General features: G+C 42.4%; 1 protein-coding gene across 1 annotated transcript in view; it reads left to right on the top strand.

Annotated features, from left to right (window-relative positions):
* The first annotated feature begins 320 nt into the window (after positions 1-320).
* Positions 321-27,029, top strand: part of LOC109904662 (gamma-aminobutyric acid type B receptor subunit 2-like) — a 350,185-nt gene continuing 323,476 nt past the window's right edge. Inside the window, exon 1 of the mRNA XM_031788884.1 lies at positions 321-1,500. Within this exon, the coding sequence (XP_031644744.1) occupies positions 1,189-1,500 (312 nt within the window). The 5' untranslated portion in view covers positions 321-1,188. The remainder of the gene's footprint in view (positions 1,501-27,029) is intronic.

Genomic DNA, 27,029 nt, shown 5'->3' with positions numbered 1-27,029 from the left:
AAATATCAACCATTTTGAAATGTAAGCTATATACTATGTTAATATAGCCTTCATAATATATGAATGTTTTACGTCGTAGGCTTAACCATAGAGACATTGCTTGACACAGAAGGCTACATGCAACCCCTCTTGCATGTTTGAAATCCTTTCTGTCTTCTAAACATGAAAGCCCAATAAATCACCTTTGCCTGTTAGGCGACAAGAGCTTGCACCATCCATCCATCCCTCTGCGTTCCCCTTCCTCCCCTTTCTCTCTCTCTCTCTCTCTCCCTCTCTCTCCCTCCTTTTCCACATATATTTTGCTGCTCCCATTCGCTCGCGCTCTGAGCAGCAACAACATTAAATAAGTGAAGACTTTAACAGACACTCAGGCAGCCGCAGCATCGTCCGCAGCGAGCGCACACACACTGACACAAGTCGCGTGGGCTGTCTGGACGCCGACGCCATCTGTTCTCGCCCACGCTGGACACGCTGCAATCAAGACTGCTTTTAAGATTATCTATTTAGGAAATTTTAACCAGAATTACCATATTCTCTTCGCCCTGAATAGACTACATATTGTAGTGCGTTGGCACGGATGCTCTATTAGGCTACTCTGCTGTCTCTTGGCTGGGGAAAATACTCAGGAGGTACATTTGTATCCATAACAATTGTCATCGAGAGTGGCTGACTGGTCGTCCTCTGTCATCTTGAAGTTGTCTTATTGAGCATCCTACAGACTGTGAATTGTGATGTACTTGTGTCATGGTCACCCTAGTTCCACAAGGTGAGGAGAGGGATTGAGTTGGAGAGATTTTTAACGCGGAGGGAGTTGTTGTGGATCACGGAGACCAGGAGGAGAGAGACAACCGTCGGCGCCAATAACACCTTCTGCATCAGAACCGTCTCAGTTTCTTCCATATATGGTACACCACTAAAACTGGACCCTTGGATTAATTTTACAGAATACCTGTCAACGAGAATATATCTGTTTTAAATTCACTGTAATAGACTTCAATCAGGTCGAGGTGTCTCACTGCGGTTGAACCCCCTACCAAGGCTAAGGTTGTGGTTTTACCGTTTGGACCATTTTAATAATAATATTTCCCTCTCGGATGGATTGTTTGACCATCTCAGACGACCCCAAATGTGCGATGTCTGAGCAGTGAGAGCTCGGTGGGATCTGCTTTGGTCGTCCTGCACAGTAGCATGGCCCCGTCCCGACGGCACTGCGGATGGGAGATGACGCCTCTGTCGGTATGCCTGCTCCTGTCCATCTTGATGTTTCAGCCTGCGCTAGCCAAGGTCTGCAATGACTATACGAGGCACGGTCAGGACAACAGCTGGTTCTCGGGGGATAATGAAAAGTTGCCCATCATGGTGCTCATGCCGATGAACGAGTCGGCGCTGATGAGCAGCATTAGTCAGGGCATCGAGCCCGCAGTCCAACTGGCCATACAACATATAAAAGAATCACGGAATTACAAGTTTTCACTCATCACCAAAATCTACGACACCGAGGTAAACTCATTCACCCACTCTGCACCATGGCCTTTGTATCCTATATCATATATGTGCGTTTGCTTTGGGTTTCTGGGGCATAAACGTTTCAGGACGCTTTCGTTGTTCGTGTGTGTATGTGTGTGTCAGGGAGGGAGGGGTGGGGGGGGGGGGGGGGGGGGGTGTAGCCCACACTGCCCTGGAGGTAGCGCTCATACAGCGGGCGCCCATGTGGAAAGCGTAATTATGTTATCATGTGCGCAGTGTTGGAAAATGTGTTTTAATTTTCGTAATTCCTGGAGATTTTCCGCTGTTGGATTAACACAAAAACATACAGTATCGGATGTTGTTTTTCATTTTTGTTCTCATTCAATTTTGATAATTTATTTTTGTCATAACTTCATAAACAATGGCCATTTCAGATTAATTTAGGTGCCGCGCACGTGCAACAAACTCGTGATCAAATTACAATTAATCATCCCTATTTGACGCCTTCACACTGCCGTAAGCTTTTCCTGCGCTGAAGACATGTCATTATGGCTGTGATGCAGAACGTAATTGTTGTCACAATTAGGCACAGGAACCTTTAAATATTGATTTATAGCTGTTGGTTGCAGTTGAATAATTGAACAAGATACCCTAAAATAGCTATGGCATTATGTAAAGCAATGCATTACTCAGTCCCCATCGTTATTTCAGTCACGATTCCCATTGTATTTCGTAACAGAGTAAAAGGTTCGTTTTCCTTGAACCTGAAGATGGCAGTAATTTGATGTGCGATCTCTTGTTGGCATACACACTTAAGGATATCAGCATCTGTGTGGTCAAGAATTATGTGCATTGCATCCCTTCCACTGTTTCCACACGCTAACGTTTAAGCATCTGTGGAACAAATCCCATTCAAGTCATGGAACGGATATGAGTTTCTTTCGCGCAACATGTCCAAATCATCCGAAAGTATTTAAAATTGACTGTGAAGCGCAACAAATGCAAATACAGGTCCCATTACTTGAATAACATTTGTGCCACAAATGCTAAAACGTTAGCATGTGGAAGCAAGTGCCCGGGAAACTAAACCAAACGCATGGATTGCCGTCATACCCTGTTCATCATAGACTGCTTACAGGGTAAGGAACCCAATATGTTTTTTTGGGGGGGTAATTTAAGTGAACTATCCCTTTAAGGTCAGTTTACCAATCAATATGAGTAGTGTGAAGGTTTTTAATTCTGCAGTTATGACCACCCCTTTGATGATTAGTCATTGGTCAGGCTCAGTAGCGTATGTTATTACATTGTAAGGAGGCTTCCACCTATTTTGCATGGAAATCACATCGAATGGTTAGATAGAATAGATCGTTTTCTTAACCATCAACCATTTGAGTGTGTGGACATTACCGCTGGCCAATTGGCTTCAGTGATTGTGCCCCATCGTGGTGCTTGGTCATGGCATAGCAGCAATTGAGGAGGTGAGAGAGGTGATATCCAGGCTATTATATAAACATTACGTTACCATGTCAACGTGGAAGCAGGTTGAAAGTTAAGGGACCCAAAACTGCAGCGCTCACTCTAGCTAATTTAATTGACGTGATTAATGGTCTCCAGTATGTTAATCGAGGAAACACGTTTGCAAAACGATCGATGTGAATGATGCTGTTAGAGTTACCCAGATGTTAATGTAGACGTTGAAGAAGCTTCATTAACTGTTTCAAAAGATTTGTGAGTCTGTATTCTACTGCAGCCAGCATTTGGGCATATATTGCAATATAAAGGTACTTATAAGACCTATGTCAATGATTAGCACTAATCAGGTTGAAGTGTGTGGAAGAATGCTGTCACAGAACACAAAAATTAAAGTTAGTCCCAAATGACACCCTATTCCCTAGTGTAGTGCACTACTTTTGACCAGGGCTGTCACAGAACACAAAAATTAAAGTTAGTCCCAAATGACACCCTATTCCCTAGTGTAGTGCACTACTTTTGACCAGGGCCCATAGGATGCATCTTAAACATGATGAGGCCATGACAGAGACAGAACTGGTGTGAGATCATTGCATGGTTTCTCATGTCTTGTTCTTGTTCTGGATATTTCTATAATTTATCCATTTGCATTGAGCTTTTACCACTAATTCCCAAATGTTTCAAACAGTCCTGAGGTTTTAAATTGCTCAACTCATTGCAGTGGTTCAACAAGTGTAGTTGTTCATGTGACCACTGACCATGTTTGATATATTTCTTTAGTCTAGGGGGGAGGGGGGATTCATATGTGAAAAGGCACAGGTGTTTCCGTGCTGCTGTGAAACAAGTTGAAACAACAGTATAATCTGTTTGACTGTAGCAAGACAGTGATAAGTGGTCAGGGATGGCATATAGCATGCAACTCCTGGAATCCACTCTGACCATGGGATTAAATATACTGCCGCCATATTTCCCCTGGGTGAAAGATGAGCTGTAAACTAGAGGCCAGTGGGTCAGCTGGACATCTGTGGATGGATGGATGGATGAGTGTACTCCTATAATGGGCAAAGTGCACATTGAGTTCCAATGATAAAGGTTTTGTGTTCAGAATATTCTAGTCAAGAATATATAATATACTGTACCTTTTCATATATTGTTCAGGAAATATGTCAAAGTAAGCATTAGTGTCACGGAGGAGTGATTAACTGGCTAATGGCTAACTGTATTTCCTTCGAGGGAAAAACGGTCAAAATCTCCAATAAAACCCAAAGGAAACATGTTTATTGGTGATTTTAAGAGCTCTCGGCATGAAGGTTCCTGCCAAGGACAGCCATTTACAAGCAATTGGAAGCCTTTTCCATAAATCCTGCCACTGCATTATACTCAACAGGGGGAAAGAGATTACACCCATGGTCTACATAGTAATTATATATATTTTTGAATGAAAAAAATTGAAAATAGAAAAACAATTGAGCATCCTTTGAGTAATATCTGAGCTGTGTTATTGATGTTATTACTGTCAATTCTATTCATCATGGATGGACACCTGTTAGGACAAAGGACATAGTATTTGAATGTGTTTCTTCCAAGAACATGACTCTGCTGGCCTTGAGAGCTTTGAGACGCTAGCTTCAGGCATGATTCTGGTTAGGTTTGACTCACCACTTTGTTGAGTGGCGAAGGGAAGGGTGTGTTATGGAATACCATATATTACGGGATTCGTAATTATGTCATATTTTCTCTCTCTCTTTCTCTCTCTCTTACACAATGACACTTGCATGCATGTGCACCCATAACTCTCTCTCTATCTGTTGCTCTGTCTCTCTATCTGTCGCTCTGTCTCTCTATCTGTCGCTCTGTCTCTCTATCTGGCGCTCTGTCTCTCTCTCTATCTGGCGCTCTGTCTCTCTCTCTATCTGTCGCTCTGTCTCTCTATCTGTCGCTCTGTCTCTCTATCTGTCGCTCTGTCTCTCTATCTGGCGCTCTGTCTCTCTCTCTATCTGTCGCTCTGTCTCTCTCTCTATCTGGCGCTCTGTCTCTCTCTCTATCTGGCGCTCTGTCTCTCTCTCTATCTGGCGCTCTGTCTCTCTCTCTATCTGTCGCTCTGTCTCTGTCTATCTCTTGCTCTGTCTCTCTCTCTATCTGTCGCTCTGTCTCTCTCTCTATCTGTCGCTCTGTCTCTCTCTCTATCTGTCGCTCTGTCTCTCTCTCTATCTGGCGCTCTGTCTCTCTCTCTATCTGTCGCTCTGTCTCTCTCTCTATCTGGCGCTCTGTCTCTCTCTCTATCTGTCGCTCTGTCTCTCTCTATCTCTTGCTCTGTCTCTCTCTGTCGCTCTGTCTCTCTCTCTATCTGGCGCTCTGTCTCTCTATCTGTCGCTCTGTCTCTCTCTCTATCTGTCGCTCTGTCTCTCTCTCTATCTGGCGCTCTGTCTCTCTCTCTATCTGTCGCTCTGTCTCTCTCTATCTCTTGCTCTGTCTCTCTCTGTCGCTCTGTCTCTCTATCTGGCGCTCTGTCTCTCTATCTGTCGCTCTGTCTCTCTATCTGTCGCTCTGTCTCTCTCTCTATCTGTCGCTCTCTCTCTCTATCTGTCGCTCTGTCTCTCTCTGTCGCTCTGTCTCTCTCTGTCGCTCTCCCTCTCTCCCTCTCTCAATTTCATTTCAATTCAAGGGGCTTTATTGGCATGGGAAACATGTTAACATTGAAAAAGCAAGTGAGGTAGATAATATACAAAAGTAAAATAAAAAATAAAAATGAACAGTTAACATTACACTCACAGAAGTTACAAAATAATAAAGACATTACAAATGTCGTATTATGTATATATACAGTGTTGTAATGATGTACACATGGTTAAGGTATAAAAGGGAAAATAAATAAACATAGATATGGGTTGTATTTACAGTGGTGTTTGTTCTTCACTTCACGCTTTTGTTGTGGCAACAGGTCACACATCTTGCTGCTGTGATGGCACACTGTGGGATTTCACCCAGTAGGTATGAGAGTTTATCAAAATCGGCTTTGTTTTCGAATTCTTTGTGGATCTTTGTAATCTGAGGGAAATATGTGTCTCTAATATGGTCATACATTGGGCAGGAGGTTAGGAAGTGCAGTTCAGTTTCCACCTCATTTTGTGGGAAGTGTGCACATAGCCCATCTTCTCTTGAGAGCCAGGTCTGCCTGCGGTGGCCTCTCTCAATAGCAAAACTATGCTCACTGAGTCTGCACATAGTCAAAGCTTTCCTTAAGTTTGGGTCAGTCACAGTGGTCAAGTATTCTGCCATGGTGTACTCTCTGTTTAGGGCCAAATAGCATTCTAGTTTGCTCAGTTTTTTTGTTAATTCTTTCCAATGTGTCAAGTAATTATCTTTTTGTTTTCTCATGATTTGTTTGGGTCTAATTGTGTTGCTGTCCTGGGGCTCTGTGGGCTGTGTTTGTGTTTGTGAACAGAGCCCCAGGACCAGCTTGCTTAGGGGACTCTTCTCCAGGTTCATTTCTCTGTAGGTGATGGCTTTGTTATGGAAGGTTTGGGAATCACTTCCTTTTAGGTGGTTGTAGAATTTAACGTCTCTTTTCTGGATTTTGATAATTAGCGGGTATCGGCCTAATTCTGCTCTGCATGCATTATTTGGTGTTCTACGTTGTACAAGGAGGATATTTTTGCCGAATTCTGCATGCAGAGTCTCATGTTGGTGTTTGTCCCATTTTGTGAATTCTTGGTTGGTGAGAGGACATCAGACCTCACAACCATAAAGGGCAATGGGTTCCATAACTGATTCTAGTATTTTTAGCGAGATCCTAATTGGTATGTTGAATTTTATGTTCCTTTTGATGGAATAGAAGGCCCTTCTTGCCTTGTCTCTCAGCTTTGTGGAAGTTATCTGTGGCGCTGATGTTTAGGCCAAGGTATGTATAGTTTTTTTGTGTGCTCTAGGGCAACAGTGTCTAGATGGAATTTGTATTCGTGGTCCTGGCGACTGGACCTTTTTTGGAACACCATTATTTTGTTCTTACTGAGATTTACTGTCAGGGTCCAGGTGTGACAGAATCTGTGCAGAATATGTAGGTGCTGCTGTAAGCTCTCCTTGGTTGGTGACAGAAGCACCAGATCATCAGCAAACAGTAGACATTTGACTTCTCACTCACTCACTCACTCACTCACTCACTCACTCACTCACTCACTCACTCACTCACTCACTCACTCACTCACTCACTCACTCACTCACTCACTCACTCACTCACTCACTCACTCACTCACTCTCACACTCACTCTCACACACACACACACACACACACACACACACACACACACACACACACACACACACACACACACACACACACACACACACACACACACACACACACACACACACACACACACACACACACACACACACACACACACACACACACACACAGGTAGTATATAAAAACAATGCACACAGCAGACATGGTTGTACCATGTGGTGGGATTTAGCCCGGCAAATGTAAGTAATCAGTACTGGAGCAGAGTCTCTTTATCCCCTCTTAGGGATCCCCATACAAGCAGAGCTGCTCCCCCATGTGGGGCTGGATGCTGCTGGGGTTGAGGGCTGAAGCTGGGGCTGGGCATGGGGCCAGGGCTTGAGATGGGGCACTGCACAGCAAGCAGTGGGGATCAGATGGCCATTGGATGGGGATGGAGGAGAAGTGTGGACTTGGGGATATTATCATGTCCAAACACCTCTAACACCTATGAGGCCATTTGAGTATAGCTAACAGATGCAGGTCTCTGTTTTATGCTAATGCATTGAGCTAATGCAAGTCTGGCCTGTGGTTGAAAGTGTTAACTGGGAGAAGGAGAATGTTGTCAGTGGATTTGGGGTTTTCGGGTCTGATTTACTCTGCAGTCGACAGCACCTCTGCGTTCTGAGCAGCCATCTTCTAGTAGGAACACAGAGGCTGGCTCCCAGATGGCACCCTATACCCTCTTTAGTGGACTACTTTGGACTAGGGCCCATATGGGGCTCTGGTCAGAAGTAGTGCACTATATAGAGAATAGGGTGCCATTTGGAACAGAGATGTACTGTGGTCCAGACAGAGGTAGAGTTAGACACCATGGTTAAGCTGCTAGTTCATTGTCACAGGGACTATAATTAGACCCTTGGGTAAAAAGCAGAGCAGGGAAACTCACTATAGGGACAGAGGCAGGTACAGCTGCTTATCTGCCGATGGAGTGTTTGCTGTTGTCACCATGGATAACTGAGTATCCATGTACATACGTAAATCTAGATGTATTCACCATAACATAAGCATGACTGACATGAGCATGACTCACAGTCTATGTACATGCATAGATACAAATGTAAAGCTACTGAGTGGAACATACCACTGGAAAAAGGAACATTGAGTGTCTATTAGGCTTTTCTGTTTCTTTTCCAATGAGGGAATGCACCGGAGGTCTACATAGAAAAAACAGCACTGTAGATGCCATTGTAAATACATGTTAGCCAGGATGCCTCTTAGGGAACCCACACAACATTGTTTTCTCCTGCAGTGTGAATGATCGCTATTGATGTGAAATCTATACCTTCTGGATTGGAAATGGGGGTGAATATGTGGTGACTTGCCGGGGGGTTGTATAACTCAGGGTTAGAGGCTAACGTCAGGAGATGATGAAACAGGAGTGAGACGTCAGATAGAGGAGACGCACGGAATCTAAATCCCTTCATTAGCCCCCCTCAGGAGGAACCAGGGGAGATGTGGAATGCATCCCAAATGGCACCCTATTCCCTACATAGGGTCACTACTTTAACCCAGGTTTCTGCTCATAGGTAGTGCACTGTGTAGGGAATAGGGTCCTATTTGGGACAGAACCCGTGATTTATACATCTCACCCCTTTGCCTCTCACAGTGATTCTACCCCTTGTGTTGTAATTCATGAGGATGGATTCAAGGAAGGACGAAACGTTGCAGAATAATAGGATATTTAATCTTGAATGCCTGTGCAACAAGCCAGCTGTTGTGTGTAGGTGCTCTTGAAAAGCTTGACGTAAGTATAAGTAATCCTATATGTTCCGAATTGTAAGGCCTCATAGTCTGGGATAAAAAGCCACAGAAATAATACTAGTGTATCAATGTACTAGAAGCACATTTTACCTGTGCTATTGTGCCTCTAGTATTTGTAGAATAGAGAAAATTAAAGAGATGCATTTTTTAAAAGACTGGATACATTTTTACCACAAAGACACTTAGCTAGATTTGATCCTGCTCGTGTAAACCCGATATTCATGTAATTATTTTAGTAAGAGGACATTGCAGTCACGTGATACCATTGGCCTCATGAGGCCATTAAACCATAACGCATGGCCTATGTTTCAAATAATGCACAGTACATATATAGACTGGCCCTGTGCTTCTGAGAGGAACAAATGCTGCAGCATGTCACATTTGTACACACTTTGCAGGAGCCCCCATGGTGCTACAGTATGTGGCCTTGATAGTTTCGACACATATATGCTTTAGGGTCTCTTTTCCCCTGAGAATATGAGGCATTTTGTCACGATAAGTAGTTTTTTCAATTTCAAGGATAGGCCTATTGGGTTTCAAGTCAAGTCAAATCAAACTGTATTTATATTACACATTACACATACAGAATATGTATTTCAAAGTAAAATAAGAAAAGGTCAGACAAAACCAACACGTTTTCTAAATTAGGAGACAAATAGTAAAACAACAATAAAACAACAGTGGACATGAGACTAATGCATTAAATAAAATGTAATAAATGTATATAATGGGATAAAATAGATAGTAAAAGCTTCAGATTTTTCTCTGTGTATAGGACTGGCCCCTCAAACCTCTTTGAGGTATTTAGGAATCTAGGGAAATGTCTCTGTCCCATTTTTCCCAACAGTCACACTTTCACATTTTGCTGAAATCAGCCTAAGAATTCTTAGTCTGACAAATTTTCCATGGTTTCAGAGTAGGAGTGATCTAGGATCAGGTCTTCCCTGGCCATGTAATCACGTTCATTAGGACCTAAAAAAGCTAATCTGACTCTGGATCGGCACTCTGGATTCCCACTATTATATAGAATGGTGCAGTACTTGATTATTATTTATTAGTAGTGTATTAGTATTCTATTACCAGTCTTTGTGTTGGGAAAACAATCCACATCAACCAATGGTCAATTAACAGGCTACACACAAAACACCATAATAGACATTGCATTGGCTAATACACTGCTATTTCCCCTGGTGGTTTTCCAAACGATGAGCAGTTCAAAAGTAGTGTGTTTGTGTTTATGAAAGTGCAGCTTGTAATTACCAACCTTTTACTGAGGCTATGTCCCAAATGGTATCCTAATACCTATATAGTGCACTACTTTTAACCAGGGCCCATAGGCTCTGGTCAAAAGTAGTGCACTATAAAAGAAACAGGGTGCCATTTTGGACACGGCCTGTGTCATCATGCCAATGGCCTGGAGTCTCCAGCCAGTCCTAGTCACCATGTCAATTGATGCTTCCCTTCTCTTACTTACACAGCAGACCTGGGTTCAATACTATTTGAAATCTTTGGAGGTTCCTTGAGAGTTTGCTTTAGCCTGCCTACAGTGCCTGATTGTCGGGGTTTGCACATTTCCAACTCATTTAATAGCTCCATTGCACCAGGCAACCTCAAGCAAGCACAGTATTTGAAGTGTTTTAAATTATATTAGTGTTTGAACCAAGGTCTGGTGTGTACCCAGGCTCCAATGCTCCAATGATTCCTACCTAATGAATAGAGGAGGCAGAGGAAGTTATTATACATGGAGCTGGTGCCACTGACACCCCCTCTGGCAGGGCCTGTCGTCAGGGACAAGTGTGTGTGTGTTCTAGCCAGGCAGTTAGACTGTGGCTGTTGTTCAGTAAGTCCCTCGAATACAGCCACTAGCCTCCCTAGGAACAAAGGATCCTAGGGTAGCTTTGTACATACACAACTGACCTTTCCTCTCAATACTGACCCTCAGGGGCCTCCTTAGTGCCCTAAAGACAAAGCAGTCATCCTCCTGGCCTGTCCCCTTCTCCAGTTCTTTGCTACATTTCATCCCTATTGCTGCACAGGGCCTCGCCAGGCTAACTAGCAGTACAGTGCTTAGTAGACCTACACCAGGCCTTTTCATCCAATACAGCATTCTTTATGACCTAGGGTTGTAAAATTCTGGTAACTTTTCCAAAATTCCCAGGTTCTCCAGAATCCTGATTGGAATTTTGGGAAGGTTACTGGAATTTTTCAACCCTAGTCCTGCTACAGTGCAGTACACTACAACAAGGGATGTGTGAGGTCCAGTACACTACAACAAGGGATGTGTGAGGTCCAGTACACTACAATAAAGGATGTGTGAGGTCCAGTACACTATAACAAGGGATGTGTGAGGTCCAGTACACTACAACAAGGGATGTGTGAGGTCCAGTACACTACAACAAGGGATGTGTGAGGTCCAGTACACTACAACAAGTGATGTGTGAGGTCCAGTACACTACAACAAGGGATGTCTGAGGTCCAGTACACTACAACAAGGGATGTGTGAGGTCCAGTACACTACAACAAGTGATGTGTGAGGTCCAGTACACTACAACAAGGGATGTGTGAGGTCCAGTACACTACAACAAGGGATGTGTGAGGTCCAGTACTCCACAGCAAGTGATGTGTGTGTGACGACAGCATATATAATTACTCTAGCAATTCCTCCATATGGCACATTGTATCTGTTTTGTGAAGTTTTTTGTTGTCGTTGTTTTTGTGCGGGAGTAATTGAGAAAATTGGATTGTTAACAGTTAGCTAACGAGAGAGAGACTGTTTCCTGCTGTTATCAGTGTCCCTTGCCCCGGGCTGGGATGCCTTTTGTGCAGCTACATTTAAGGGCTAATCGTGTGGACTGGAGGACAGGCTGAATTTGACTTCAAACATTTTGTTTGCATCCCAACGTGCACTCTATCCCCTATATAGTGTGACCAAGTCATTGGGCAAAAGTAGTGCACTACAGTGCCTTGCGAAAGTATTCGGCCCCCTTGAACTTTGCGACCTTTTGCCACATTTCAGGCTTCAAACATAAAGATATAAAACTGTATTTTTTTTGTGAAGAATCAACAACAAGTGGGACACAATCATGAAGTGGAATGACATTTATTGGATATTTCAAACTTTTTCAACAAATCAAAAACTGAAAAATTGGGCGTGCAAAATTATTCAGCCCCCTTAAGTTAATACTTTGTAGCACCACCTTTTGCTGCGATTACAGCTGTAAGTCGCTTTGGGTATGTCTCTATCAGTTTTGCACATCGAGAGACCGACATTTTTTCCCATTCCTCCTTGCAAAACAGCTCGAGCTCAGTGAGGTTGGATGGAGAGCATTTGTGAACAGCAGTTTTCAGTTCTTTCCACAGATTCTCGATTGGATTCAGGTCTGGACTTTGACTTGGCCATTCTAACACCTGGATATGTTTATTTTTGAACCATTCCATTGTAGATTTTGCTTTATGTTTTGGATCATTGTCTTGTTGGAAGACAAATCTCCGTCCCAGTCTCAGGTCTTTTGCAGACTCCATCAGGTTTTCTTCCAGAATGGTCCTGTATTTGGCTCCATCCATCTTCCCATCAATTTTAACCATCTTCCCTGTCCCTGCTGAAGAAAAGCAGGCCCAAACCATGATGCTGCCACCACCATGTTTGACAGTGGGGATGGTGTGTTCAGGGTGATGAGCTGTGTTGCTTTTACGCCAAACATAACGTTTTGCATTGTTGCCAAAAAGTTCAATTTTGGTTTCATCTGACCAGAGCACCTTCTTCCACATGTTTGGTGTGTCTCCCAGGTGGCTTGTGACAAACTTTAAATGACACTTTTTATGGATATCTTTAAGAAATGGCTTTCTTCTTGCCACTATTCCATAAAGGCCAGATTTGTGCAATATACGACTGATTGTTGTCCTATGGACAGAGTCTCCCACCTCAGCTGTAGATCTCTGCAGTTCATCCAGAGTGATCATGGGCCTCTTGGCTGCATCTCTGATCAGTCTTCTCCTTGTATGAGCTGAAAGTTTAGAGGGACGACCAGGTCTTGGTAGATTTGCAGTGGTCTGATACTCCTTCCATTTCAATATTATCGCTTGCACAGTGCTCCTTGGGATGTTTAAAGCTTGGGGAATCTTTTTGTATCCAAATCCGGCTTTAAACTTCTTCACAACAGTATCTCGGACCTGCCTGGTGTGTTCCTTGTTCTTCATGATGCTCTCTGCACTTTTAACGGACCTCTGAGACTATCACAGTGCAGGTGCATTTATACGGAGACTTTATTACACACAGGTGGATTGTATTTATCATCATTAGTCATTTAGGTAAACATTGGATCATTCAGAGATCCTCACTGAACTTCTGGAGAGAGTTTGCTGCACTGAAAGTAAAGGGGCTGAATAATTTTGCACGCCCAATTTTTCAGTTTTTGATTTGTTAAAAAAGTTTGAAATATCCAATAAATGTCGTTCCACTTCATGATTGTGTCCCACTTGTTGTTGATTCTTCACAAAAAAATACAGTTTTATATCTTTATGTTTGAAGCCTGAAATGTGGCAAAAGGTCGCAAAGTTCAAGGGGGCCGAATACTTTCGCAAGGCACTGTATATAGGGAATATATAGGGAAAAGGGGGCCATTTGGGTACATTTTTTTTTTGTTGAAGTAAAAATGCTCTGTTGTTACTCAGGAGGCGTTTTGGGCTTAACCGGAAGGTCAGCAGGCAAATGGCTGTTAAACAGGGGTGTAGTGGAGTGTATACGCCATATCAATTAATAAGGCTGACGGAACAGATCTGAATGTTTAGCTAAAAAATGTGATAAACTATTATTTCTTCACATTTAAGCACAGCAATATGCACACAGTGGTAGGCCTATGTGTGAATGTTCCAAAATAAAATTTGCGGCAAAACATAATTCTAAAATGCGCACCACACATGAGAGCAGTTTCATGGACAGAGATGAAAATATCTGTTAGAAATTTAGAAAGAGGGGAGATCTAAAGACGCAACAACTATCATGGGTTGCTAATATGACTAGGATTATCAACAACTAGCATGGGTTGCTAATATGACTAGGATTATCAACAACTAGCATGGGTTGCTAATATGACTAGGATTATCAACAACTAGCATGGGTTGCTAACATGACTAGGATCATGCCTTTGGCTGCTAGACAATGAAAGAAAGTTGATTTGAAAACCAGTAGAACAGGAGAGCACATATGAGGAAGTCTTTATAAAATAATTGCCTCCACGTTTCTATGGTGGAATTTTGCCTACAGACTAGGTTTCAAACAATTAAGGAACAGGAACAATATAGCGATGCCAATGATAGACCTCACCGTCTTCTGGTAGATGGAAAGGCTTTCCCAACAACCTTCTGTATTAAATGTTTACTAGCTACAAAGTAGCCTATTGCATCAATCCAGTGGCCGTTTTGTGAACTCCACCTCCTGTGTGCTACAGAAGAACACTAACCAAACAACAGTGCTAGGTGGATGCACAGTTGACTTAATGGGTAACTACACAATAAAAATCTACATTTCTTAGATTGTTCCCAGACCTCAAAAGTGGTCTCCTGGTGTGGTTTAAGCATTGTTGTGAACTTCACAACAAGATTCTGGAATCACAGGTCCGTGGGGCGACGCACAATTGGCCTAGCGTCGTCCGGGTTAGGGAGGGCTTGGCCGGTAGGGATGTCCTTGTCTCATCGCGCACCAGGGACTCCCGTGACGGGCCGGGCGCAGTGGGCGCTAACCAAGGTTGCCAGGTGCACGGTGTTTCCTCCGACACATTGGTACGGCTGGCTTCCGGGTTGGATGCGCGCTGTGTTAAGAAGCAGTGCGGCTTGGTTGGGTTGTGTATCGGACGCATAACTTTCAACCTTCGTCTCTCCCGAGCCCGTACGGGAGTTGTAGGGATGAGACAAGATAGTAGCTACTAAAACAATTGGATACCACGAAATTGGGGAGAAAAAGAGAACATTTAAAATAAAATTTTAATAAAATGTTAAAAAATCACGTTGTTTTCCAATTAACAAAAAAGTGTGACTTTGAGATTGAAAACCTGTGAATTTCTGACTCATTTGAGTCTCATTTATCTGTTTCAATAGTAAGCCTACTATTAGCCTACTTGCACAGTACAGCTTGGATTGGCCTGACTGTGAAAAACCAATATGGGATTCACCATTTTAGGTAATTCAGAGTGTATGTCACTGTTTCTCATATAATTTTTCACACGGTGCGCCTTTCCTTTGCTGGTCAGTATACCCACTTCTCCAGGCTCCACTACACCACTGCTGTTAAAGAATGGAGAAAAACAAAATCAGGAAGTTGGGATATGATTGATCATATTGGCGGCCATTCACACTCATGTCAGTGTTGAATGCAGAGATGATCATGACACAGAAGAACCCCCTATAGATATCAGTGACTATCAGCTATTCTCACTTGGTGTTTCCTGCTGAAATCAAACACAATGGTATGAAGAGAGGTCACAAACCATTCCATCATATTGTCCCTGTGGCCATGCATTTATATTCTGTGTGAATGTCACACAGGTTTTTTGACAAACACCACTATCATGACACAAGGCGAGACTCAGATGCAGCCACAGGAGGCAGATGGTTGGAGTCTTACAATGTTTATTAATACAAAAGGAGTAGGCAAGAGAATAGTTGTGGACAGGCAAAAGGTCAAAATCAGATCAGAGTCCAGGAGGTACAGAGTGGCAGAAAGGCTCATGGTCAAGGGAGGCAGAATGGTCAGGCAGGCGGGTCCAGAACAGGCAAGGGTCAAAACCGGGAGGCCTAGAAAAAAAGAGAATAACCAAGGCAGGAGTACGGGGAAAAATGCTGGTTGACTTGGAACATACGAACTGGCACAGAGAGACAGGAAACACAGGGATAAATACACTGGCCCAGCGAGACAGGAAACACAGGGATAAATACACTGGCACAGAGAGACCGGAAACTCAGGGATAAATACACTGGGGAAAACAAGCGACACCTGGAGGGGGTGGAGACAATAACGAGGACAGGTGAATCTGATCAGGGTGTGACAACCACCCTCTACCCTACATAGTGCACTAAATGGGAAATAGGGTGCCACTTTGGATGCAGATATATACTGTAGATCATGCAGAAAAACCTGACAGAGGAAGATCTTGTATTGAGTGTTAATTCTCCAGTGGTGACATTATAGTGATCTGATAATCCTTATCTGAACATTTAAAAGGCTGATATCTCCTGCAGCTGAGAGGAAAAAGCCTGTCTTTAAAGCAGAATGGCATCTCTGAGTATCAAGCTAACACTCCAAATGCTATAAATGTGTTTATCACACACAATGTAGGATTTTAATAACACAAAACATTTATGGTGGTATAATGTTTGGAACAGTCTTGTTGTTTGTATTGTATTTTTGGTATGGGTGCGGTGCTGGTGGCATCTGTTGGCGAGCCTCTACTGAAGCCATTCTCTGCATCCCAAATGGGCGCACATAGGGCTTTGTTCTAAAGTAGAATCTTTAAAAAAAGAAGTGCTTTCTAGAACTTAAAAGGGTTCTTTGGCTGTCCCTGTAGGAGAACCCCTGGAAAAACATTTTTGGTACCAGGTAGAACCTGTTTGGTTCCAGGTAGAACCCTTTTGAGTTACATGTAGAACCCTTTCTGGCAAAAGCCAGACCCAGGCCGACAAACAGCGAGGCATCCTTTTTACCCTCAGCATTTTGGAGAGTGTTGCATACAGAGTCCTTTCTGAACCCCTTTTTAAAGTGTAGTGCTCTTTGTAGGGAATCTATTGCCATTTGGGACTCAGCCATTGTGTGTCTGTCTCCTAGATTAGCCTACAAATGAGATGCACAGTCATTCTGAAAGGTGCCGGAGCCGGACCGAGCAGCTGGCTGTTATTAACGTTAAACAAACATTTGCTCTGAGAGAGGGGGGGGGGGGAGGACTCTGTATGAAGCACTCTCCAAAATGCTGATGGTAAAATGGATGCCTCGCTGTTGTCGGCCTGGGTCTGGCTTTTGCTTGTGTGTATCAAAGCTTCTATTGATCGCTGCTCCATTTACACAGTCAATTAACACATTAAATGTTTACTCTGGTAAGCTGGTTTCAATGTAGAGGGACCACACAAATCTCTTTATCTCAGTTGTAGGCACGAATGAAAAAAAAAAGATTCAACAGATTTCATCAATAGTACATGCGGTAGGTAGTTTGCATGAGGGTTGATGCTCATAGGATCACAACTTAGTCTACCTACTACCTCTTATTGTGTATTGAACTTCCTTCCAGGCGGATCACTGAAGATCTAGGGTGAAGTTGCCCCTAGATGCTGATCTTAGGTCAGTTTAGCATTTCCCCACTAATGTTTAAGGTTAGGATTGGGGAATGGGCAGCAGATCCTAGCTCTATACAGTATCTAAGGAAACGTTCACCCCGGAGCGACCTCTGAGACTGTATTTCTATGCTTATGACCCTGGGTGCCCAGGGGATGTGCACGCCCTGCATGCAGTTGCACATGATGGGAATTATCTGGAATGTTCCACTGTCATGGGAGGGAATTCTAATGATGGTTTCATGTGTGTTCTGGTCCTGCCCAGGCACCCACTGTGACTGATGTCGGACCTTTGACCCTTGACCGGCATCAAACACATGTCAATCAACACTGTTGGCCAGACAATGGAAGATTTATGATTATTTAATGTTGAATGGTTAATTTCCAATGTATACAAGGGGTGCTCTTGGCAGTAATTCCTACTGGAACCATGTTGATTTCATGCCCCCCCCCCCCCCCTACACACACACACACACACACCTCTCTCGACCAACACAGTCTCACCCTATTTTTCATCAAACTCCAATGGCCCTCCACAGCAATTAACCCTCCCCCTTTCTCCCTCCATACATCCCTACCCCGCCCCTGATTGGATGTAAAGGAAAGGATTATGAGGGAGGGGAGGGGTGTTGTCATTAGAGATTGGACAAATGCCATGTGAACGCTGCCGTCTTTCTCCCAGGTCGACCACAGAGTAATGAGCAGAAAGTCTGTCCTTGTTAGTCTTACTCTAATTACATTAATGCCTGTGTAATTCCTGGACAGAAAAGTAGGAGACGCCCCTCCTCCTTGTGAGGGAGTTTGTGTGTGTGTGGTAAACTGAGGGCAGCTGTGTATGTAGCCTGTGGAGGACTGGTAGTATGTCTTGGTCTCTTTCTGCATGGATAAGTGTGTGTGTGTGTGTGTGTGTGTATCACGTGCCTCCCCAGAGAGGAGGGTAAATGCGTCTGCATGCTTCCCATCCAAAACAGTTCCGAAGAGTTGGTGCATATATTATAATGACATTTTGTGCCGTTTTTGTTAGTTTTCGACTTTGGTACGTTTTTTTTTTTTTTTTACTGTTCAGGAGCACTAAATGTTTTCTTGAGGCAAGCCGAACTTCGGGAGCCGAAGTCTACACCCCTTCGTCTGTGATTGGTCATCTGTAGGTATTCTTCAATAAAGTCAACAAAAGATTACTTGTTTTAATGCACATTTTTTCATTGATAAATATTGCACCAAACATTTTTGTTAGATTTAAAATTGCGGCACTAAGATCTCCTCGTCTAAAACGTAAAAAGGAATGACCATTTTTTTTTGTTCTCTTAGATTAATTCAGAGGTTGAGGGAGTTTATACTGGCCACGGCATCTCAAAATGGTCAAACCATACAATTATTTTCTTGTTTTTCAAGCTAAGGTCTTTTAATAAGGGAGTATGCAAGCACACTTGTTCAGTTCACCTAGCCGACTTCAACTAGCCGCCAGCTGAACTGAAGCATGCTGACGCCTTAACAGGGTTGTCTTGCCTGGTCTCTCTCTCTTTTGGATCTGACAAAACTTTACACAAATATATTTGATTAAATGAAAACCAACACTTGGTGTCCTTTACGGTTCTTTTTCGGAATTGGATTGGAGTGATCTTAGATATAAAACCAAATAGCTTGCCAAATACAATGACAGAATAATCTCTCACAACATTAACTGTTGTTTTTGTGCTTCTTCTTGGTGCCATTTTGAATTTGATAGTTATCAAATAGTGCGAGTGCTTTTCAGCCTGTGAGAGAGATACAGTTTAGTTTTCTACTATATCTCTCTAACTGACACTGCTGTTGTCCCATTGGGATTTTCTGACCAGGTGGCATGCAACTTTATGGCGTGTCACTCCCCGCTGTTTTATTCACTGATACAGAGTAGGAGTGCTGATTTAGGATCAGTTTTACATATTCCATTATAATGAATCAGACTATTATTATTTTTTATTTTTTAATATATTCTTTAGGGGGTGGATTAACTTTAATATTACAAATATATTGTGGCTTCTATCAATGTAATTGTCTGCATCATTTCCAATCCCCATATATTTATTATGACTATATATGTTATTTAAAAAAGATTGGTTGCAAGAATTGTGTATAATCATTTAATTGAAAAACTGTATCAGTTCATAAACCATGTGCCATGGAATTATTTTGCATTCTGAATGGCATATCTGTAATTTTTTTGGTCCTTAAAACGTGTTTGGGATAGGGGGCAGCATTTTCACATTCAGATGAAAAGCGTGCCCAGAGTAAACTTCCTGCTACTCTGACCCAGAAGCTAATATATGCATATTATTAGTAGTATTGGATAGAAAACACTCATTGCCTATTGAATATACAGTGTCTATGGGGTCATATTGCACTTCCTAAGGCTTTCACTAGATGTCAACAGTCTTTAGAATGTTGTTTGAGGCTTTACTGTGAAGGAGGGGGGAATGAGAGCTGATTGAGTCAGGGGTCTGCCAGGGTGGCATGACGCGCGCACACGTGAGAGCGACCTGCGTTCCATTGCAATTCTAAAGACAAAGGACTTCTCTGGTTGGAACATTATTGAATAATTATGTTAAAAACATCCTAAAGATTGATTCTATACATCGTTTGACATGTTTCTACGAACTGTAATATAACTTTTTGAACTTTTCGTCTGAACCTTCGCATCGACTTGCCTGCGCCTCGTGAGTTTTGGATTTGTTTACCAAACGTGCTAAAAAAAGGAGGTATTTGGACATAAATTATGGACTTTATCGAACGAAACAAACATGTATTGTGCAACTGGGATTCCTGGGAGTGCATTCTGATGAAGATCATCAAATGTAAGTGAATATTTATAATGCTATTTCTGACTTTTACTGAGTCCACAACATGGCGGGAATCTGCATGGCTTGTTTTGTGTCTGAGCGCCGTACTCAGATTATTGCATGGTTTGCTTTTTCCGTAAAGCTTTTTTGAAATCTGACACAGCGGTTGCATTAACCTCTTGAAACTAGGGGGCACTATTTTCATTTTTGGAAAAATAACGTTCCCAAAGTAAACGGGCTATTTTGTCAGGACAAGATGCTAGAATATGCATATAATTGACAGCTTATGATAGAAAACACTCTAAAGTTTCCAAAACTGTACAAATATTTTCTGTGATTATAACAGAACTGATATTGCAGGCGAACGCCTGAGAAAAATCCAATCAGGAAGTGACTCATGTTTTGAAAGCTCTGCGTTCCCATTCGTCCCAATTGAGCAGTGAATGGGCTATCAACCAGATTCCTTTTTCTACGTATTCCCCAAGGTGTCTACGGCGTTTTGACGTAGTTTCACGCCTTTCTGTTGAAGAATGAGCGTAATCAACTACATTGCGTAAGTGGCCGGCTGAGTGCTCTCAGAGTAATCCTTGCGTAATAGACAGAGGTAGCTATTTTTCCTCCCAGTCTTACTGAAAATACAACTGTTCCGGTTGATATATTATCGAATAGATATTTGAAAAACACCTTGAGGATTGATTATAAACAACGTTTGCCATGTTTCTGTCGATATTATGGAGCATTGTCGTGACTGCAATTTCGAGGCACAACGTTACTGACCATAAAGCGCCAATGTAAACTGAGATTTTTGGATATAAATATGAACTTTATCTAACAAAACATACATGTATTGTGTAACATGAAGTCCTATGAGTGCAATCTGATGAAGATCATCAAAGGTTAGTGATTAATTTGATCTCTATTTCTGCTTTTTGTGACTCCTCTCTTTGGCTGGAAAATGGCTGTGTGTGTTTTTGTGACTAGGATCTGACCTAACATAATTATATGGTGTGCTTTCGCTGTAAAGTCTTTGAAATCAGACACGATGGGTAGATTAGCAAGAAGTTAAGTTTTCATTTCACGTCCTGCCTTTTCAGCGGAATGTTGTCGAGGGGTTCCGCTAGCGGAAGAAGTTTAACCTCTCTGTGTTAAAACCAAATTATGCTCAGTGTACTATATTACGTTTTGGATAACAAAAAAATACAAGTTTTACATTACCATGTAGTTTACCAATAAAATGGTCTGACGGAGATGTGGACATACTTGGTATATCCCAAAAGAAAGAAATTATCTGACTACAATACAATATTGTAGAAAGTTAGCAATAAGATAAGATCTTGCCACCATGGAAAGAAAAATACATGTCTATTTGTGGAAAAATGACCCTGATGAACTCTTTAATAATATCCCAGTTTACCTATTTGCTTATGGGCCTGCCTACACCTAATGAACAGATTTTTGAATTATATGAGCATTAGACCTCTCACTAAAGGCTTCAGTCATACAACAGTTATACTTAAGTCCAAACTGGTTCTCTAGCAGATTAGTAAGAATGGCTCACCACGGGTTCAAGAATGTCCCTTTCCCTTTATTCAGATTACAACCTCTCAAATATACTAATTTATTTAAAAAACATATATTTTTTTTGTGGGGGGGGGGGGAGTTAAACGGTATAATATTTGTAAATGATATCATAAATAGGACTGGTGGAGTTATGTCACACATGCAGCTAACAGAAGTATATGGAAATGTCTGCTCTATCCAAAATTACAATGACTAATTGCAACATTACCGCAAAAATAGAAGAGGAAAGTAGAATGGGGAGAAAGTAAGGAACTTGTCTGTCGGCTCTGCAATAAAGACCAAAATTGGTTAAAGAAAATTGTGAAGATTAATAAAAGTATAACATTTTCATTTAAAACAATTATCTAGATCCTCTATGAGGCTATGGAGGGATCCAAATTGTGGATTTAAAAGAAAACATGAATCTTCAGCTTGTAATGACAATGGGTCCTGTTTCAGTAACAGTGAAATCAGTCTGGTATGCCATCCAGGCCTGGAGTTTTCCCGGAGTTAAAGGCCATAATTGCATCAAGAAGTTCCTCCTCTGTAATCTGGCCTTCACATGAGTCTTTTTGTACAGCTGTTAAACAAGTCAGGAAGCCTTTATGTGCCGGAGATAACACTGACAGCACGGCCTGCAGATGTACACTACAGATGTACACTACACATTACCCTCTGTACACTCTGTCCCTGCACTAAGTGATTACAGTACTGTACTAGTTCACTTCCCAAAGCATGCAATGCAAACACAAAGGTGCAGCCTGGTTATAGGGATGATAATGATCTTGGTATGCTGCTTGGAGAAAAGGGGATTCATCTGTGTTTTGTGCTGTCATGTCAATTGTGTGTCGTAGAAAACATCAGTTTTCCAGCAATCGCTAAGCACACAAACACCGCCAACAGATCTCTGGCACCCACATGCATGAATTAAGTAATTTCTCCTGTGAGTCCATCTTTTAACAGACAATCAAATCAAATCAAATTCGATTTGTCACCGAATACAACAGGTGCAGGTAGACCTTACAGTGAAATGCTTAGCTACAAGCCCAAAACCAACAATGCAGTTTTAAGTCAGAAGTTTACATACACCTTAGCCAAATACATTTTAACTCAGTTTTTCACAATTCCTGACATTTAATCCTAGTAAATATTCCCTGTTTTAGGTCAGTTAGGATCATCACTTTGTTTGAAGAATGTGAAATGTCAGAATAATAGTAGAGAGAATGATTTATTTCAGATTTTATTTATTTCATCACATTCCCAGTGGGTCAGAAGTTTACATGCACTCAATTAGTATTTGGTAGAATTGCCTTTAAATTGTTTAACTTGGGTCAAACATTTTGTGTAGCCTTCCACATGCTTCCCATGATAAGTTTGGTGAATTTTGGCCCATTCCTCCTGACAGAGCTGGTGTAACTGAGTCACGTTTGTAGGCCTCCTTGCTCACACACGCTTTTTCAGTTCTGCCCACAAATGTTCCATGGGATTGAGGTCAGGGCTTTGTGATGGCCACTCCAATACCTTGACTTTGTTGTCCTTAAGGCATTTTGCCACAACTTTGGAAGTATGCTTGGGGTCATTGTCCATTTGGAAGACCCATTTGCGACCAAGCTTTAACTTCCTGACTGATGTCTTGAGATGTTGCTTCAATATATCCACATAATTTTCCAGCCTCATGATGACATCTATTTTGTGAAGTGCACCAGTCCCTCCTGCAGCAAAGCACCCTCACAACATGATGCTGCCAACCCAACTGCGTCACAGTTGGGATGGTGTTCTTCGGCTTGCAAGCATCCCCCTTTTTCCTCCAAACATAACGATGGTCATTATGGCCCAACAGTTCTATTTTTGTTTCATCAGACCAGAGGACATTTCTCCAAAAAGTACGATCTTTGTCCCCATGTGCAGTTCATACCGTAGTCTGGCTTTTTTATGGCGGTTTTGGAGCAGTGGCTTCTCCCGTCATGAGCGGCCTTTCAGGTTATGTTGATATAGGACTCGTTTTACTGTGGATATAGATACTTTTGTACCTGTTTCCTCCAGCATCTTCACAAGGTCCTTTGCTGCTGTTCTGGCATTGATTTGCACTTTTCGTACCACATTACGTTCATCTCTAGGAGACAACGCGTCTCCTTTCTGAGTGGTATGACGGCTGCGTGGTCCCATGGTTTTTATACTTGCATACTATTGTTTGTACAGGTGGAAATTGCTCCAAGGATGAACCAGACTTGTGGAGGTCTACAATTCTTTTTCTGAGGTCTTGGCTGATTTCTTTTGATTTTCCCACGATGTCAAGCAAAGAGGCACTGAGTTTGAAGTTAGTCCTTGAAATACATTGAAATACATCCACAGGTACACCTCCAATTGACTGAAATTATGTCAAATAGCCTATCAAAAGCTTCTAAAGCCATGACATCATTTTCTGGAATTTTCCAAGCTATTTAAAGGCACAGTCAACTTCGTGTATGTAAACCCCACAAAGTAGATGTCCTAACCGACTTGCCAAAACTATAGTTTGTTAACAATACATTTGTGGAGTTTTAATGACTCTAACCTAAGTGTATGTACACTTCCGACTTCAACTGTACCTAAAAAAAGAAAGAAATGAAAGTAACAAATAATTAAAGATCAGCAGTAAAATAAATATAGCGAGGCTATATACAGGGGGTACCGGTACAGAGTCAATGTGCGGGGGCACCGGTTAGTCTTTGTAATTGAGGTAATATATACATGTGGGTAGAGTTATTAAAGTGACTTATACATAGATCATATCATAGAGCAGACAGGCTCTGCAGCTATTGCCTTAGTATTGTGAGGCAGGACCTGTGTGATGGATGATTCTGGGCTTCAGAGTGAAGGAAGGCTGTGTGTGTTCATGTTTGTGTGATTGTGTGTGTGTGTGGCAGGAAAGGCTGGCTAATGAGCTGTTGCTGTAAGGCCCGGCTTTTGTGGGTGTCTGTCTGCTTTATGGCAGAGGAGCTCCACTTAAGGGTTGTCGGTTTTATACCACGCACACACACACACACACACACACACACACACACACACACACACACACACACACACACACACACACACACACACACACACACACACACACACACACACACACACACACACACACACACACACACACACACCCTCCCTGAGGTGCCCCCTTTTGCTGTCCCCCCCGATCCGCCCCTCCCTGGGAGCTAGTAAAGGGCATTAATCCAAAGGAGATTGGTAAGAAACCAAGGTCCGCATTTACTGACACACACAGGGCAACGGACCCTGGACCTTTGGTGAGTGTGTCTGTCTGTCTATGTGGGTGTGTGTCTATGTATTGGCACACAGCTGCAGCAGCTAGTTGGAAGTAGAAAATAGTAGTGGTACCATGCCATGAGGAGAATAATCCGCAGGTAGTACTAATACTGTGGAGTAGCGTGTGTGTTCTGTGGCTTGTAGCACACATTGGATGCATCCCAAATGGCACCCTATTCCCTTTGTCGTGTACTACTTTTGAGAGAGCACTCTGAAATTGTCCCCACATCGATTTCCCCCACATCGATTGGGACAACAGTAGTGCTCAATGGAGGTGCAGGGATAGTGTGTTACTGAAATGGCACCCTATTTCCTATACACTGCACTACTGTTGATGAGAACTCTGTGGGTCCTGGTAAAAAGTAGCGCACCTCATCGGGAATAGGGTACCATTTTGGACACAACCATGGACTGTTTATAGTGGAAGGAGGCTCTGCAGCTTGACTAATTCAACTCAGGATGAGAATGGTGACAACAGTGCCTCTAACCTGCTGTCAGGAATGGTGTTCTGGCAATGCATTTACAGTGAGGGGTAGTCATAGGCTTAGACAAGCACTTTGTTGCAATACAAGCTTGTCTGATGGGGTTTCGGTGTGCCTCTAGTGGATTGTGCAAACTTTTCTCACCTTGTATCGAGTGATAGTCTTCAAATAAGTGCGAGTCTTCCATAGAAACAACTAAGCATTTGAAACCCTGAAATCATGATTTTTAAGAGACAATTTCCCATCTTTAATCCCTTATTTTGACAGTCAATCTGGCAATCGTCATTAGATGATTCTGGTTCCTTCTGTGTAAATGTTGTCTCCATCTTCCAAATACACACCGTCGTCTGCCAGAAAACAGATCGCCCAACTGTATAGTATTGATTTTATGACTAGAGACTGGAGGATGGCGGAATGCCTGAAGCTTTTTCACCTTTTCTTCTCTGGGTATGTCCAAGGACAAAGAATACCACCTGTTCGGGGTTTCACCTTTTTTATTCTCCAAGCATGAAATGGATTATGGACATAATTTTGTAGATAAATACATTAATAAACTGGGTGGTTCGAGCCCTGAATGCTGATTGGATGAAAGCCGTGGTATACCACGGGTATGATAAAACATTTATTTTTACTGTTCTAATTACATTGGTAACCAGTTTAAAATAGCTATAAGGCACCTCAGAGGTTTGTGGTATATGGCCAATATACCATGGCTAATAGCTGTATCCAGACACGGGTTGCGTTGTGCATAAGAACAGCCATTAGCCGTGGTATATTGGTCATATACCATACCCCCTCGTGCCTTACTGCTTAAGCAACCATCTGGACCTGTATTTCACCACTAATTGCTTGCTCTCAAAACCTCTCTCTCTTTTTAGAAATCACTTTTCTATTAAATGATAATGGACTCTTGATCGAAGCAGTATTATAGTAATTTATCACTATGTCCTGTTTTCAGTTGATTTCTTACAGTACTAGTATTGTCTCCTGTTGCCATGCCAACAGCTCTTCCATTATGGGATGTTTGATTGGCGCTGAGGGATGCTTTGAGAACGAGCTCCAAGGATTGTCACTGCCATGGCGGTGACGGCCAAAAGTGACCAGTTGTTATATTGCCAGCCAGCGCCTTTTATTAAAATATTTCATTACATTTGGAACTGCAGCGGTTGAACGACAGCCTAGGGTCCTCTGTATGGCGAGTTATACCCGCTCTCCCCATTATTTAGAATACCGTGACAAGATAGAACATGAAATGGCTTGGGTTATGTCATCTGTGTTGGTGCTACACAGTGTCAGAGAGAGACAGAGTGCAGCAGGCACAATTTACAGTATCTGCAGTACGGTTAAAATGGTTGAGTGTGTTTTGGAGGGTTTTCCACATCGTGTTGCGTTGCAGCGGCAAGAATGACCCCTCCATGTATCATTTATACTCTCCTACTCTCCAGCTGATGGTTATTGGGCTCTCGTAGGCTTTTATTGCTTCAATTGAATATGATTGATAAGTTCAGAGAGAGTGGGGAATAGTGTGGTGGTGGTGTTGAGGGTAGTGGATGGAGGGATGGAGGCAGG

The sequence above is a fragment of the Oncorhynchus kisutch genome, linkage group LG14, assembly GCF_002021735.2.
Source record: "Oncorhynchus kisutch isolate 150728-3 linkage group LG14, Okis_V2, whole genome shotgun sequence".
Taxonomy (NCBI): domain Eukaryota; kingdom Metazoa; phylum Chordata; class Actinopteri; order Salmoniformes; family Salmonidae; genus Oncorhynchus; species Oncorhynchus kisutch.
The sequence above is the reverse complement of the archived record's forward strand: the minus strand, read 5'-3'. Positions and strand labels throughout refer to the sequence as shown.